The sequence below is a fragment of the Apostichopus japonicus genome, chromosome 3 (genome assembly GCF_037975245.1).
Source record: "Apostichopus japonicus isolate 1M-3 chromosome 3, ASM3797524v1, whole genome shotgun sequence".
NCBI lineage: Eukaryota > Metazoa > Echinodermata > Holothuroidea > Aspidochirotida > Stichopodidae > Apostichopus > Apostichopus japonicus.
The window spans coordinates 17,599,089-17,615,802 of NC_092563.1; the positions used below are offsets into that span (position 1 = coordinate 17,599,089).

Sequence of the window (16,714 nt, forward strand, 5' to 3'; positions counted from 1 at the left end):
ATTTACTCCCAATAACATTAGTAGATTGGCTTCGAAAGAACGTTTGGTAGGATATCTGTGTCAGGGAGGAGGAGGGGGAGGGAGAGGGGATTAGAGGGAGGTCCAGCATTTCGATGAACAGTGCAGCGTTTTCTTGAAAGTGCAGTTGAACAGAAAATACCTTGACGAACGTTTCCGACCCATTACTGCTCACTGATAGAAGAAACCAAAAATTAAATGAGAGACTTTTGACTATATTCTTTCATACTTTCTATATTACAAATATTTTACATAGCGTAAGGTAACCTCACACTCAATATATTTGACTGTGTTTTTAAACATCCTTAGCCAACAGAAATATGATGAATGTATAGATACCAGTCTTTACAATGTATCAAGACAGGGTTGTCCAACCTTTTGCAGAGGAGGGCCACATGGAATGATTATGATGAAGGAAGGGGCTGAATGAACCCTACGCTCGATTTTTCGCCCGAAGCCCAAGGCAACAAAATGTGAGCACTGCGCGCGGAGCACACTGATTTATTTTCCTTCCTGATAAAACAGATGAATAAAGTCCAGCCGTTCCCCCCCCCCCCTCCGCTGAGAGAGTCACACAAACTAACCTGTATGCAGTTTTTTGGACCCAGAAGGTTCGAATGATTGATTATATAGCTTCAAATTGTTATCAATAATTCTGCTCACTAAAATTTCACACCGTAGAGCATCTCTGGCGGACCGGACGCAACCCTGCGGCGGGCCGGACTGTGGCCCGCTGGCCGTAGGTTGGACAACCCTGTATTAAGACAACATGGACCTAACATGCACTTAATTCTGTTCTATAGAGCACAAACATAGCTTTGTATTTTCACTTACTCCCCCCCCCCCCGCCCCCCTGACATCTGGAAATTTAAGGTTTCTTGCAAAGTTTTCTTAGTATTTTATTGTATATCATATGGTACAGTTTTGCACAATTGCTGGCGGACATAAATCCTTTTAAAAAAGTCAAACATTATATAAAGGCAAACATTCAACTTTCATTTGGACTCGACAACATGTCAGTCCGTTAAACCTTGCACTAGTGTGAATGTAGTCAACTGTAATAATAATCTTCTTTCCACCATCCTGCTCTTCCTTCCCACCTGATTCCTCAAGTCTTTAGCCCCCCCTCAATCCCCACCACCACCCCTCTGCCATGTTTATTGAATATTGAGATGTCTCAAATCTTGAAGAGATGAGACTCATCCATTAACAATCTTTGAGAAGTTTCATTAATTCATAACAGCTAATATTGATTTATTGAAAATTATCTATATCTAAAGTTACTTGCTGTAATATGAATATTCAAATATGTAAATTCCAGTTCTTGACCAACGCTTCCAGCAATACTCATTAGTACTCTTAATTTTATTTATCCCTAACGTATCAGGATAATTATCCACAAAGGGGATTGTTTGTACATAATCAATATTATTTCTCAAACTCATTGTTTTAATTTCAGCAATATTTTCATATACAAATCCAACACGTGCCCCTACTTTAATGATTGAAATGTTGATATAAACATGCATATTATCTCAATAATCATTTCTAGAATATTCATATGTATGTAACAATTTCTTTTTTAGGGATAATGTCCATATCATTACTTCCTGTCTTCCTCTATGCAAATTAAAAGAGGGTTATAACCATAAATATAGGAATATTCTTATCTTTATTTCCTGAAATATGCAAAATAAACAGTTTGAATTCTTAATGAAGGGTATTGGTAATACTGATTAAGAAGCAGAGCATTTGGTGAAATTGCCGCATTGAATATCAATTTGAAAATAAATAATTCACAGTATTATAATTTATCAGCAATAATAATTAGTAAGCAAATTAATATTCATATGTAGATTATTAATAAAAGGGAATTGCATAGAAATATTCAATGTTTTTAATTCAAAATAAATCATGACTGACAGTGATTAATTGAAATTTAATTAAGCAATATTAATTCATTTCTAAAAATCAATGGCATACAGAATTATTGATGACATCATTATCGACATTATTTGTTATTATGCAAAATAGTACCATTACTTTTGTTAAATTGCTTGGTAGAATTGATATAATGACAAAAAACTTTGTGATCTTTTTGTTAACAAAAATCTTACTAAATATAGTTATCATAGAAAAACTCTTCTTCCCAAATAAAATATGAGATTTCATTGGAGCAAATAATGTGCAATTTATCATATGTGTGATATAATTTCTTAATAAACACATCTATTTGTGCCTTTTATATGCAGATTATTACTATATGTGTGCAAACAATTATGTCATATGTTTACACATTTTTTGGTTACAAAATACAATGCATATTCATGAGTTTTAAATTGATTTAATATTGATTTTATTTAAACTAAATTTACACTTTGGTCAAGATCAACTTTTTAGATACCCACAATTACTAAAAGATGATTAATGTACAATAATTGTGATTGGTTTCTCCAAACCAACTAATAATCCAATAATCGTTTTTTTCACTTTTTGTCTTAACTGTTCTTCTTACTTCTTACATATATTTACTGTCAAATTTTCAAAAATAGATCTTCTTACAATTTTTGCTGTTTTAAATCAAAAAGTTCTATGCAACTTTTCCTATGCAAAAGTGAAACAAAACTAGATACAAGAAGGTACCACGATACCGACAAACTTTCTTCAAATCATTTGAGTTTTGGTGTAATTAAACATATGTTATAATGAACTAAGAACTGCACACCAAGAACCTGTTGAGGTGAAAAAGTTGAAAAGAGAAAAAAACACATGTGTATATTTGGTTGGATTAAAAGAAAACCTTAACATATCATGAATGAATTTCCAGTGAATCATTAGTGTAGCAATTGGTTGCGATAGAATTTGATTCCTGAGAAGGCAAGATGCACTGTTTACATTCCTGCAAAGAGTCGCACTATAATAATTCAACTACGAACCTCCCAGGATATCGTTCAACTCACCCAAGTCACCAACAAATGTGATGTGGCATTGATGGTACATCTTCAACATGGACCAAAAAACCCAAATGGTACCTGCATTTGTGGTAAGAGAATACCTGTATAGGTTTTGTGAAACAGTAGGAACAGTGGCAGATTTGCCCACCAGGTTACTGCCTCAAAACTGGTGCCATGCTGGGTACAAGGTGCTGCAAAGTTGAGGTGCTGATTCCTCCTGGTGTCAAACGGTGCAAGCTCTATCGCACACACCAAAATACATTGTTGTTTTAATACCCCAGGATCCCTGGTTGTTTCACTGAACTGGTAGCGAATTTATGTCCAAGTCTGCCCCTGAGTGGGGTACATTGTCTGCTCTGCTCTGACACACATACACACTACTTTGCCCACTTGCCACGTCCTGGTCGTATCCCTTTTGCAAAAATAGAATCCTCCAAGACACCCTGCTTAAACTGGTTCCACTGTCTCTTTTCTTCTTGGCTAATATATTCATCATGAATTTGATCCTGTGAAAATAAAACATTATATCATCACACCAAGTTGCAAAATTTAATGCAACTACCTCCTGCAGTGCATTCTCACTGCAGTTCATCAAGTGCTTCTAACACTATGATTGTAATGGAACAAACTTACGCATTTCTATGAAGTAAGTTCTTCTCAAACTGTGCAATAAGCTAGCAAGAGTTTCTAGTTTTCTATAATCACTTTTTGGCTTAAAGTAAACTATGCACTGGTTTGTATTTTCCCTAACGATTTTACAGGCTTAGGGTAGAGCTAATATTTAACTGTTTGTAAAAGTTCACAGAATTTCCCAATGTATTAATCATTGTTGTGAAATTGATATGCCATTAATAAAGGAGAGATTGTTTATAGATGTTTCCATGTAAACCCAACCAGCTTTAAAAGTAGCTATACCTTCTTTATAAACTAAGTGATTCATCTGTATTGACTCCAAACTTTTATTAAATTTTATCAGAAAATTAAATTTCTATTCCTCAAAATAATTGTCAAATATTGAGGAGGAAACAAAAGAAACCAGTTGCATGGTAGGAGATGTTACCATGGTAACACCAGCAGTTGTGCTATAAATCTTACCTCTGTCATTGTTTTATAAAGGCTTTCATTTGACTGGAGTAGCAGTGATGTGGTAGTTTCATCCAACTCTGAAATAATAATTGTAATATCAAAATAAGGTGTCTGGGCTTTTAGTTTGAGTAAAAAGTATTTTGACAGGACATTGAATTTGCGTACATGAGATGAGTCAAACATATATATATATAGTTTGGTGTGGCTTACAACCTGCAGAAAAATGATTCGCTTGGTTACAAGATTGAAGTTTAACCCTGATTTAATATTATTTGTGAGAAACTTGAGGGAAACAAATCAAAGTTTATTATTTTTCTGGCCCTGCACACATGGATGGTAAGTGAGGAGAAAATGTTTCAGAAAACTTAAAAACTGTTGTTAGAAGAGTTTAGCACTTTCCTGTCTCAATATCGGCCTATTTAAGTTTGTGACTCGAGTAACTGCATGACCTTGAAGGGGAAAACAAACTTCACAAGTTCAGTTGAAAACTTTTGTTGAATGAGAATGGACGATTCAAGATACACGACTCATTACACACACTGCTACTTGATATAGGTCCTTACCTTGTAATTTCTCCAAGGTTATAATTCCGACCTCCACCTGTGTGGCTGTAACCACAGATGACGTGATTGGTTCAGATTTAAGAACGCTTACTTCGCCAAAAGATTCCGACGCTTTCATTTGACCCACCACAACCTGTTTTCTCTTCCATTTCTGATGAAAAAGGAAATCCCAAAACGAGGAAAAGTTATCACATTTTTTGGTAAAATAATTTTTGAAATAATTTAAATTAAGAGAAACAAAACAATTTCTCCATTGTCTTCTACACAGGGTTTAAGTGGAATCTCTTTCGTCCATTTTTGTATTAAATCATAAATCGGTCAAATTATTGTGGCATGGCAACAAAAGTCAACACAATGAAGATTTATAAATGATGACCAGTGGAAGGAACTTGAATTTAATAAGGAAAAAATATAATAATAAAAATCAATTTTCTTCAATATCTTCTGCACAATATTAAAGAGGAATTACTTTTATCTACTTCTATATTTTGTACAACATTACGAAAGAGACTTCTTTTCTGGTTGCGGATCTGCGAAACAAAACTGAAGACTCATGTTTTTTCTCTTTTACTTTGTTTTGGGATAGGGATGAGGAGGGAGGGAGGGGGAGGGGGAGGGGAGGGGGAGGGGAGGGGAGGGGAGGGGAGGGGAGGGGAGGGGAGGGGAGGGGAGGGGAGGGGAGGGGAAGAAGAAAAGACAATGGAAAATTCTTTTTCATACATCTCATCCTCCCACCCTCGTTTGCGAATCACAATTGTTGACAGAGAAAGAATTACTGCGGGTATCATTATAACAAAAACACAGGTATTGATAAATTTCCTCCTATCCAAATTATGTTCTGATTGAACGAAGGAATGGAAAAATGGATGGGCCTGAAAATTTGTGAGCTTTGGTGATTCATATTCATAAAAGTCATGTCACATGAGAGAGGACTGATGTTGATCATATATTAATCATGCTAAATGTCAGAGCACAAATGACAAGAAATGTTTACAAGTTTTACTTATCGCTTTCATCTCACACGTTACACCACGAATGATTTAATTTTAATGCGATGATTTTCATTTAACGTACCTCGTTTGGTAGCATCATGTAACAACTGGCATTAAGTCAATGTTCCACAAACCATACTGCTGCATTGGTATTACCATCAGGATATAACTCCTAGGACTTTCATCTCACACGGTACAACCACGAATGATTTAATTTTAATGCGATGTCTTTATAATTTAACGTACCTTATCACCGTTAGGTAACATCATGTTGACCCTGACCTCCCGCAGTACATGACATTCACCGTTCTTGATGAAAACGATGAAAGGACAGAGGAAGCCCTCACTCACAAGCACTGTAAAGAGAACATGTCAACAGGAGAGTACAATTAAACATAGAATCACAGAGAAAGCTTGTGTTGCTCTAACCCATCGCATATAATTCACTTCTACTGAGGGGGTTGGAACCGGGGCAAACAATCCTACAGTCTCTGTGATCCTACCAATGGCACCAGGGCCTTGAATTAAGTCTTACATTTGTCGTCTCGGATAAAACTAGTGACTTCAGTGACCATTAAGAAATCAGCACCTTCTTTGACGTCCCTGCTCAAATGCATTGCAAACAACTGATGAAAGTCAATGTTCCACAAAAAATACCGCTGCATTTGGTATAACTATCAGGATATAATTCCTAGGACAAAAATTAATTTTAAGAAATAGAGCAGTAGTTTTTTCTTCTTTATTATGCTTCATTTCTTAGGCCAAGGAAAATAACAGAAAACTGATTGGGAAAATTATGAACATGTTTTGGAAAGAGTAAAACACATTATCAGCCAAAAATTTCTTTCTTTTTTTCTTCTTCTTACAATTCTTGAATTTTAATGTTGTAAAGGGCAGGATTATGTCAGGTGAAGATGAATAAATAAGTCTAAAGGTTGATTCTCAGGTTATGGCAAAATATTCTAATTGACAATAGTCTTCTTTTCTTCTGGCTTGCATGAAAAATGATAAAAGATCTATATTCCAATAAAGAGATATAAGAAACACAGCCTGACCAGTATTCGCTGGAAACTTTGTCCATTCGAGTAATTCAGCTAATCTCTGGAGAGACTGCCTCGGCCACATCTTATAAGCTCTACAGGACTGTATCAATTCAATCTTTTCGGATATTTCATGTTCTATTATGTGCTGAAATAAAATACATATTCAGAATGATGGCGTGATAGTGGTCACAACTCTAATAGTAATTCATTGATCAATATTTTGAAGCTTAATGATTAACATCAACAACATTTAATCAATCAATCTCTGCAAAGCATACATACCAATTATCCAAAAGTTTTACCCTCCAAGGGTCCCATATCAGTGATGAAAATTAAGGGAGCAAATCACTTTTCTGGTGGGAGTTGTTGGAGGTTAGGGGGGGGGGGGGGGGTTGGTTGGGAGGTTGAAATAAGCATTGGAAATAACCATGTACTGAAATGAGGAACTTTGAAGAACGAATTGAAGATTCCACACACAAAACGGACGTGTAGGCACTATCGGTGGTAGAATGAGAAGGAAGGACTTTGACCGTTGAGGTCTGGACATAGTGTTACAAGGTAACCAGTTCATTCTAGGCACGGTAGAATGAGAGTGGTAAGGTTGTGGGGAGACAGGTAAGCGAAAAGCAAAAAGCAAATAACATTGTTGCCTACACCCTAAAACCTAGCAGAAAGTGCAGAAACAACAATGGTGTAAGCTTAAACCGAATTTCAATTTTGCTTACAGTCTGTATTGCAAAATATCTTGATTGTAGCTAGTAGTCAAGTTGCAACAATTTAAAAAAAATTAAATCACAAGCATTCTACAGTTCTTCATTAAAAGAAATGCACTTACAATACTAATACATATTAGACACTTATATAGCGCTGCTACATCAAGATCTTAGCGCTTTGACAACTTAGCCTTGGTCATTGGTAACTTGTCACACCTACACACCAAAGTGTGCACAATTCAATCAATCTCTCCTGGGGCACCACAACCATGTGTCGCCCGGGGCACTTCCCATAGGGTGCAGCCACAAACCGGCGCAACTATTATTTACAAGTTACCTCGCAAGTCCCCATTTATACACCTGGGTGAAGAGAGGCAATGGAGATAAAGTGCCTTGCCCAAGTACACAACGCAATGATCTGGCCGGGGCTCGAACCTGTAATCCTTAGATCACCAGTGCACTGCCTTAACCACTTGACCACAACGCCCCCCCCCCCACAATAATAACACAAAACACAAAGCATTTTCATGAAAATGAATTTTCCTCACCTCTGTGATCCTCTTAAAATCGTTGCTGTGAATCTTGAGAAACTCACATGGTACCGATTTAATTTCTACACAGAGTATCCTGTAGCAAGAAGGGAAAGGAAGGACTAATAAGATTATTTAAGAGATCCTAGACTTGGACATTAACAGACGTGGACATTAAGAGATCCTGGACATGGACATTATGAGACATGGATATTGAGAGATCCTGGACATGGACATTAAGAGATCCTGGACATTAAGAGACATGGACATTATGAGACATGGACATTAAGAGATCCTGGACATGGACATTAAGAGACATGGATATTAAGAGATCCTGGACATGGACATTAAGAGACATAAACATTAAGAGATCCTGGATATGGACATTAACAGACATGGACATTAAGAGATCCTAGACATGGACATTATGAGACATGGACATTAAGAGATCCTGGACATGGACATTAACAGACATGTACATTAAGAGATCCTGGACATGGACATTAAGACACATGGACATTAACATATCCTGGACATGGACATTAAGAGACATGGACATTAAGAGATCCTGGACATGGACATTATGAGACATGGACATTATGAGATCCTGGACATGGACATTATGAGACATGGACATTAAGAGATCCTGGACATGGACAATAAGAGACATGGGCATTAAGAGATTCTGGACATGGACATTACAAGACATGGACATTAAGAGATCCTAGACATGGACATTACAAGACATGGACATTAAGAGATCCTAGACATGGACATTAAGAGATCCTGGACATGGACATTACAAGACATGGACATTAAGAGATCCTGGACATGGACATTAAGAGACATGGACATTAAGAGATCCTAGACATGGACATTAAGAGACATGGACATTAAGAGATCCTGGACATGTGGACATTAAGAGACATGGACATTCAGAGATCCTGGACATAAAGAGGTACTGGACATAACGTCTTCCAAATGCAAATTCACACCACACAATATACACTGTCAACTTTGCATGTATGCCACACAAATAGTGTTGAATAATTCATAGCAAAAGATCATTCTGTTTTAATGCAAATATCTATGGTAAGCCTAGATCTCCCAAAATTTCTAAGGAAGATGCAGTTACAGCAAAGCCTCATTTGCATATAAGAATCAGGACTGATAATTGAGAGATACAGCACATTGCAAGAAAATATATGAATATAGCCAAAACAGCCTCCCTATTTCTTTGTTAAATCAATATATGTTATTGTTATTTTGCTACACTTTACCTGCTATTTGGTTCAGGTCCATCAACCCTTTCTAATGTGCCAAAGCAATCTCCGACTGACAACTGTAAAAAGATACACAATGTTTATGCAAAGTATAAATATCAAATAAAGTTGTAATGTAACAACAGTATAAGCTAATGCATTGGTCTATTTACATGAAAACTGACTTTCTGCAATTTGTAGATATCAATATTCTATAAAGTTGTATCTGGATTTTTTTAAGTTCAGTAAGAGCTAGATTATCTGGATACGCCAGACTAGAGATTCTCCCGATATGGAACACATCCAGATGATAAAGTTTCATATAACTTTGTACATCATGATATTTTATTTTTCGCTATATTCTGTTTTAGAATGTGAAAAACAGTACAGTCACATGACCACAGTTATAGACGCTTCCTTGGAGAAAAGAACTAAGTAACAAAATAATAACATAAAAATAATAAAAAATGTGCATTGTTTAAGTAGCAGACTGTGTAGTGAAGATACAAATGCAGTATGAAGAATGAATGGTTGGATATTGGATCCTGATAAAATGAGAATAAAATCATGTTTACTGTATGTAATTTACATAACAGACCAATGCACTTCAGGTGAACTTAAAAAAAAAGAAGCATGCTAGAGATATTGCACAGAATGACTTAAAACTACATTATGATTGAATGAATGAATGAATGAATGAATGAATGAATGAATGAATGAATGAATGAATGAATGCATGAATGAATGAATGAATGAATAAATAAATAAATGAATGAATTGTAAAATAGAGGGCACTCTTTTAGATGTACCAACAAAACTTAGACATGATTAACTCAGCCTGTCTGTGTCTTGTCTTGTTTCATTTTGACTCATTTCACAAAACACACAATCAGGTGAATACATATTAACTGTTAACATTAACAAACAGGGAATCTTCCTATGTAATCTATGCCTGTTGGTATTAACATTCACCACAAATAATTCTATATGGATGGGAATTTGATCAACAGTAAAAGAACAAAACAGATAACATCCAGCAATTTTGTTAAACAATCAACATCAGTCACAGGAATATTCCTTAAAAAGAACTGTACCAACAAAAAGGTGACCTCTAACACCAAAATCTCACTTAGCCAGTTTTACTCGAAATCTGACAATATTGTCTCGGTTAAAGAATGCATTGGTAAAAATAATAATAAAGCTAATAATGGGTTTTAAAAAAACTCACCTCGATATTTGCAACGCTCGGTTCTGGCGAATCACCTGCAGGGGTGGTTAGGATAGATGGAATGGAGGACAGATGGGGCTGACCTCGGAATTTCAACCAAGGGCGAGTAACTGGTGTCACACTTCCTCGCAAGATGATGTAAAATCCTGTATTTGCAAAAACTATCAAACAATTTTGAAAAAAAAAAAAAAACGCAATAAGTCAAAAATAATATAATGAGGTATTAAGGAACACTTTAAACTGCTAAGTAAATATCAAAGCAAATCTGAAATTTGCACCTGTTAGTTAGTTTACCAACCATCCCACCTACTATTACCGACCCCAAGATGGTAACGATTGCATCTAGCCATCTTCCCAATGGTATTTTCATATTGGTATTAATCAGTCTTGAGACAAATTTCAATTCTCCCCCCCAACCATCCCCCACACCCACCCACCCCCCACTCCCAAAAAATTTCACTTGACACCTTATTTAAAGAAACTTAACTATAGTCATACTAAAGAATTGGGATTGTTCCGAGAATTAAGTATATTGTGGCAACACAATTTTACCAAAACTGATATGCAAATAAAGTTGCCATAATTGAGATGTATTTCAAGATTGTGCACCAACATCTTTGCAGAGTTTTGTTTCTATTTCCTTATTAATTTAAACTTTTCAACGTACCATAGAAAAACTTAATGCCAAAGACTTAACAACTAAGACTAACATTTAAGAGAGAACAACACAATCAATACAGCGACTCTTGCATAATGCAAAGAGTAATTCATATGCACTTACAATTTAACCATTGGCAATACTTATTATCGGGTACAAGGACTTCAACAGTTACCACAAAGATATCCCCAAGCTACTGGCATATACTGGAAGGTTTTTCACTCTTCTGATTTTTCCAACTAACTACAATTTCAAATATATCGGTATTCAATTGCCTTGGTCGTTTATTTCCAGTTCATTTAACAGAGTCTGTTCAAAGGGATCTCTTTCAAGATCGGGCTTTAGGATTCACAAATGACTTCAAATAGCTTAGCATCATAATTGATCTGTAGAGCAAGGTAAAATATTTCATCAAACAGAACTAGCATTGTTCAATACGGGTGCCAAAAGCCTACTGTACAGTGGAATGAGGACCTTCCTTACCAGTTGGAACATCTGGACATACAATCAGAGTCCATGGCCTACTTGGTTAGGGTGTACGCATATAAAGCAGGAAGCCCGGGTTCGAATCCCTGTAGGCTGGAACATTTTTCACTGTTCTGGATTTTCCAACTAATTACAATTTCAAATATATATGCATATGCTTAGACAATCATATTCGGTTGTGTATTAGTTGCAAATAAGAGATAAATAAGAAATACATTGAAAGGGGCTGGGGCATGAGCAGTACATTACAATGGCAGGAAGAGCCAGTCAAGTGACCCTGCACGTAAAGAGGCTGCAATCAGTGTACCTGTGTAGTTTTCATCCCTCCATACATCTTGCTGGACAGCTGTACATAGCTCTCTTAGTTCTTTGTTGGAGACTTGTTTGGACAATTGATCAAAGCTCTTGAGGTGTGTGTATAGTTGCTTGATGTCTTCAGCTGTCCTTTCATAGGGCCTGGATATACATATAATAATTGAATAACCATTTAAACTATCGAAACTAAAAGACATATGAGCAAAGTTTGCAAAAAGCATATTGTGATCTAATTGTTATACCTTTGACCTTATCAACACTGTGATTTTTGTTATCAAGTATCAGAAATAAATCATTCCTCTGATCCTCTGCATCTCCCCTCCATCTACCCTCCCGCTTGCCCCCCACCCCCGGGTCCCTGACTCCCCTCCTCCCAACCTTATGAAGTGTGTAGTAATGGTTTTTACACCACCCAGACAACAGTGACTTACATAGGAAAACTTGCTGAGGAGATTACTTAAGAACTGCAGAATAGGCAGAAGTTCTCCACCAAGTATGATATACGCCCCTCCCCATAGTGACTGTGACATAGCTGACCCCTTCCCTTCCCTCCCCTCCCACCACCTCCCCCTCCTGCCACACCACCTTCAGTCCAAGAGAGATATAACACAATGCTTTTATTTCCTATTGTTATTACTCACATCTTTTTTGTAAGTGCCCTCAGTTCTTTTATTTTGTTTGCGAATAGAATATCCGGATCCATTATTTTCCGTTCTTTGTGAAGTTTGGACATGTGGAATTTGATGTCATGGCTCGTGTCATTAGGACGACCTTCCTCTCTCTTGTGGCTCCTACTGCAATCTGAATGCGATGAAGCGTCTGTAAAGAAGATGAAACACAAAACAAAGATGCACGGTGGAGTGACCTAACTTTAAACTATATTATATTCTCAGTACCTCATTTGCCTTGTGCCCGAATGGCCGGGTAACTTTCATTATTAAAGTGGGAGGGATTTATCATGAGAAATACGATAATCAACTCTCAACTAAGCCTATCAGGCTTCTGGCCTCAATAATGCTTAAAGAAACACCTATATCAAGAAAGACTCAATCTAAAATCTTTCGAGACATAGACTTTCGAGTACAGGAGTCACAGCAGTGTAGACAAACGACCTCATTTCTTTAAAGGTGAAAATGTTAAGACAACCTAAAAATGTCAAAGATACACTTTGCCATTATTTCTGACTGATATTTTCTTCAAAAACCTGCACAGCTGAAGTGATTTATTTCCTATATATGTGAGCATTTCATAGAGAAAGGAATTAACAGTTAGTTGCAATACAAAAGTAAACAAGAACCAAATTTTCTTTCAGGGTGACAAAACATACATCTTTTCTCTCTCACCTGAATTATCATCTGATGGCTTTGTAGCTTCTAAATCCTTGGCTGTTAGAGGAATTCCTGCTTGTGGACTGGTGTCCACAAACATCTCATGGTAATGTTTCATGAAGAAGTTATGAGCATCTTCGGTAGAGACTCCATCTAACCTAGAAGAAAATTTAGAGGAACCTTGTTAGCTCAACTTATCAACCTACAATCATTGTAGGTAAAACTATAACATTGTATTTAAGATGGACTAGTGATTTAATCCTAACGTCATTTACTTGACCAGTTGTCGCTATTCAATTTGTTAGAGTGAAATTAAAGGTTATCAGCATTGCAACTTCCGGATATGCTAGAAAGTTAGATAACGGTCACCCATGCTCAAAATTTTAACTAGTATTTTATTGTCACTCTAAAGATATTAACACACATTGAGGTACTGAATTGTCTTCACTAATTACTCTGATTTGCATGAAATATTGTCTATTATCCAGTATGACACAATCAAAGTATAAGTTACTGATTATAGGTTCATCTAATTAATCATCTAATTATAAAAGTTCCTACCAGCCAACTCTGCACCTATTGATCGAGTCTTCGGGACAATACAAGTTAAACTACAGAATAGACTAGGTCTGCAAAAAGCTGCAAAAGTGGTACAGATTTTTGAGAGGAGCAGTGGACATTGTCTGGTAATGTTTCCTGAACTATGCAGTAACTATGGAAATGATAATGGCAGAAGTTGTAAATGTATTTCTAAATGAGAAATTCTTACTTTTTGCGGAGACCTTCGTGGTTGCACAACCAGTTCAGCTTGGCATAGTCAACCATGGGTCTTGGAGATGAATTGTCATGTTGAACTAAAGGAATGACAGTAAGCGATGATGTTATATGTATGTGCAAAGTGATAGTCACAATTTACGGATTACATCAATGGGAATATATTTTCATGAGACACTGCTGCATATGGGAGGTACGTTATGTAGACCTAGATGTATATTGTCAATGGGTCTTCATGACAGAAAATAATCTAACATCAACCGATTAAAACTTGTTCAACTGCTTGCTTTCAGTCAGCATTCAAGGACAAATTTGATCCAAGGTTGTTGTTTTGGAAACATGCAGCTCAGTCTACTTAAAGGCTTTGAAGACTCACCCCAAACCGAGTGCGGCCATCTGAAAAAGTTAACTTTCTTTTGCTTGCAAGTGACGTTTTGTTTGTGTCGCTACAAAATGCAGACAGTAATAAAACGTGATACCTTGTTATCTTTAGCTGGACCTGAGACGTCCATCGCTGTATCGTTTGTATACTGTGCTGTGGGTATTGACCGCAGCTGTATGTACTGACTGTACACTAGTGTCTAATTACCGCAAGTTGTGTGTGTAGTTTCTGGGATCGATGGTGGTGTTTAACACTTGTGTTACACCTCATTCGAAACTAGGTCAAATTACCGACATAAGATGTTTCTTTTTGCACGAGTCTTTACACGCTTTAACTGCTGTATAGACCCTCAACTATAGCACGCTATCATGGAAAAGTTTCTTGAGATTACATAGTTGACCTGCCTTGGTCGTAAAATGACCTTTGCCACATAGTTTTTTCTTGTATGAGGGTCTTTGTGTGAACGCTGCTTGATTAACTACACTGTAGACAAGAACATATTTCCACAGTGTTTACACAAAGAAGGTATGCTGGCTAATTTTAAAGCTTGAGGTTGACTTACGACCGTGGCAGGTCGATTACGTATACACAAAACTTTCCTAGCTATAGCGTGCTATAATTGGAGCCAATAAAAGCAGATCTTTAATTTGACAGTTCTGATTGTCATGGAGTGCTCTCAACACTTTGACAATAAATTTTGTTTCGCTAAATCTGTTCGTGTAACTATATTTCGTGTAACTAGTACATGCACCAGTACAACTAAGATTAAACAATATTCGTAACGTATTTTGAATATTTTTAACACATTGATCAATTATTTTTTGTCGAAAACGTACAAAAGTAGGCAGTTTCTTGCTTGTCGCGTTCAAACCATGGATTCAACTCTTTTCCTTGGTTGTTCGAATCGAAATTCATTCTTACGTCTTTCGAAAGTTCAGAAATGTTTGATTGGACGCCTGGCAACAGATGCAACTATTACGTAATTGTAAGGTGCATGGGAAAGAGATTCAAGCCCCTCGGTGATGACAAGTGATATTATGATTTGTTGAAACCTAGTCTGATACATAAAATCTGCGCCATTGTTCTTGTTTGCATTTATTTACTGTTTTCGTAATGGTTGAAGAGCACTATGTTTGATTGCGCAATGGTGTTAGCATTGGAAGCAGACTGCCGTGGAGGGGTGATGAGGGTTTCAGATTTTCTTTCAAATAAAACGCGAAATTTTACTACACAAATGTAATTAAAAATGACGGAAATATAAGCACCATTTTGTATCTCAGTCGTTTTTTTTTCCTCAAAGAGGAGGTGAGTCAGGTAACACTCCTCACCAGTATGCACACCAAACAACAATTTGTGACCCCTTCCTCCCAATTCAAACTTTGGCTATGGGCCTGCATTTGAAGGGTCACTGTTAGTGGTGGATGCCCCACAACTTTTTTTCTTTCTTACTAAAGGTGGTGTGTGATGGTGGCAGGTAGGATCAAAAATTGACAAAATAAAATCTTAACATTTGAAACATGAAAAATGGGACATTTCAACATTCATTACTCCCGAAGAATAGTCTAGAAAACTAAATATATACATGAAACTTTTCTTCAAATGTTTGAAAACTTTCTTTCAAACCTGTGCTTCACATCCAAATCAATTAACATATTTATGACCTAACTAACAATCTCTTTCCCTTGATTCTCTGACATTTCTCTTCCTGAGCTGTTTTCCCATTTTTGAAATTTTGACCTCTGTTCAGCTCAGGTGACCTTTCACCTCCACTGTAAACAGAACGGTTTGACTACCAAATATTGGACATCCACACGTGGAGCATGAGACCCATCCGTCCAGATGATCTTTTCGACGATATCCGTTTTAGAATGTTGTCACATTTTTACCTCTGCTGAACTTTCTCCACCGCAACTAATGGAGTTCACCTAATTAATGCAGGGCATCCACACAGAAAGCGTTAAAGCAATCCACGTATCACTCCTTGAGATATTGTGTCTACAAGCAGCTATCACACATGTACACACATGCATAGATACATGTACATACCAGGCGCGTATCCAGGATTTTCAAACCCGGGGGGCGCGAATTACTATCTAAGCGGAGCGCCACCATCGGTTGGCGCGCAGCGTACAAGAAAATTTCTTGTTTTGAAACCCCCCAGATCACCGGAAACGGCACTTCTCGGGCCTGAAATGACCAACCATATGTACACTTTTGCCTGAGAACCAAGTATTTCCTAATAGTTTTTTTTTTCCATCCATAACCTTTTTGAACCCGGCACACATCATGTTCGACCTGATCCCATCTCCTGTGGGTCTTTGCTTTTGTAGGTGATTCTACGTCCCGGCCCACAATACCCGTCAGCCCCACTTTTCAAGGTTT

The 16,714-nt window shown here is 36.9% G+C and overlaps 1 protein-coding gene across 1 annotated transcript; it reads right to left on the reverse strand.

Moving 5' to 3' along the window:
* Positions 1 to 119: 119 nt before the first annotated feature.
* Positions 120 to 15,309, reverse strand: LOC139965258 (cyclic nucleotide-binding domain-containing protein 1-like). Its single transcript, XM_071967438.1, has 13 exons — positions 15,169 to 15,309; positions 13,946 to 14,030; positions 13,192 to 13,334; positions 12,490 to 12,667; positions 11,841 to 11,989; positions 10,390 to 10,550; positions 9,180 to 9,241; positions 7,918 to 7,996; positions 6,669 to 6,801; positions 5,860 to 5,969; positions 4,622 to 4,772; positions 4,068 to 4,135; positions 120 to 3,478 (listed from the first exon to the last, which is right to left on the reverse strand). Exons 1-13 carry the CDS (start codon positions 15,245 to 15,247, stop codon positions 3,350 to 3,352), a joined length of 1,527 nt encoding a protein of 508 aa, XP_071823539.1. The 5' UTR covers positions 15,248 to 15,309; the 3' UTR covers positions 120 to 3,349.
* Between the last annotated feature and the right edge of the window lie 1,405 nt (positions 15,310 to 16,714).

Coding starts and splice junctions, on each gene's coding strand:
- LOC139965258 (XM_071967438.1), bottom strand. CDS start 15,247: ATGAATTTCGATTCGAACAACCAAGGAAAAGAGTTGAATCCATGGTTT. Junction 7,997..9,179: donor GGACCTGAACCAAATAGCAG/GTAAAGTGTAGC, acceptor TTCTTGCTACAG/GATACTCTGTGTAGAAATTA. Junction 6,802..7,917: donor ATTTTAAGAGGATCACAGAG/GTGAGGAAAATT, acceptor ATTTTATTTCAG/CACATAATAGAACATGAAAT.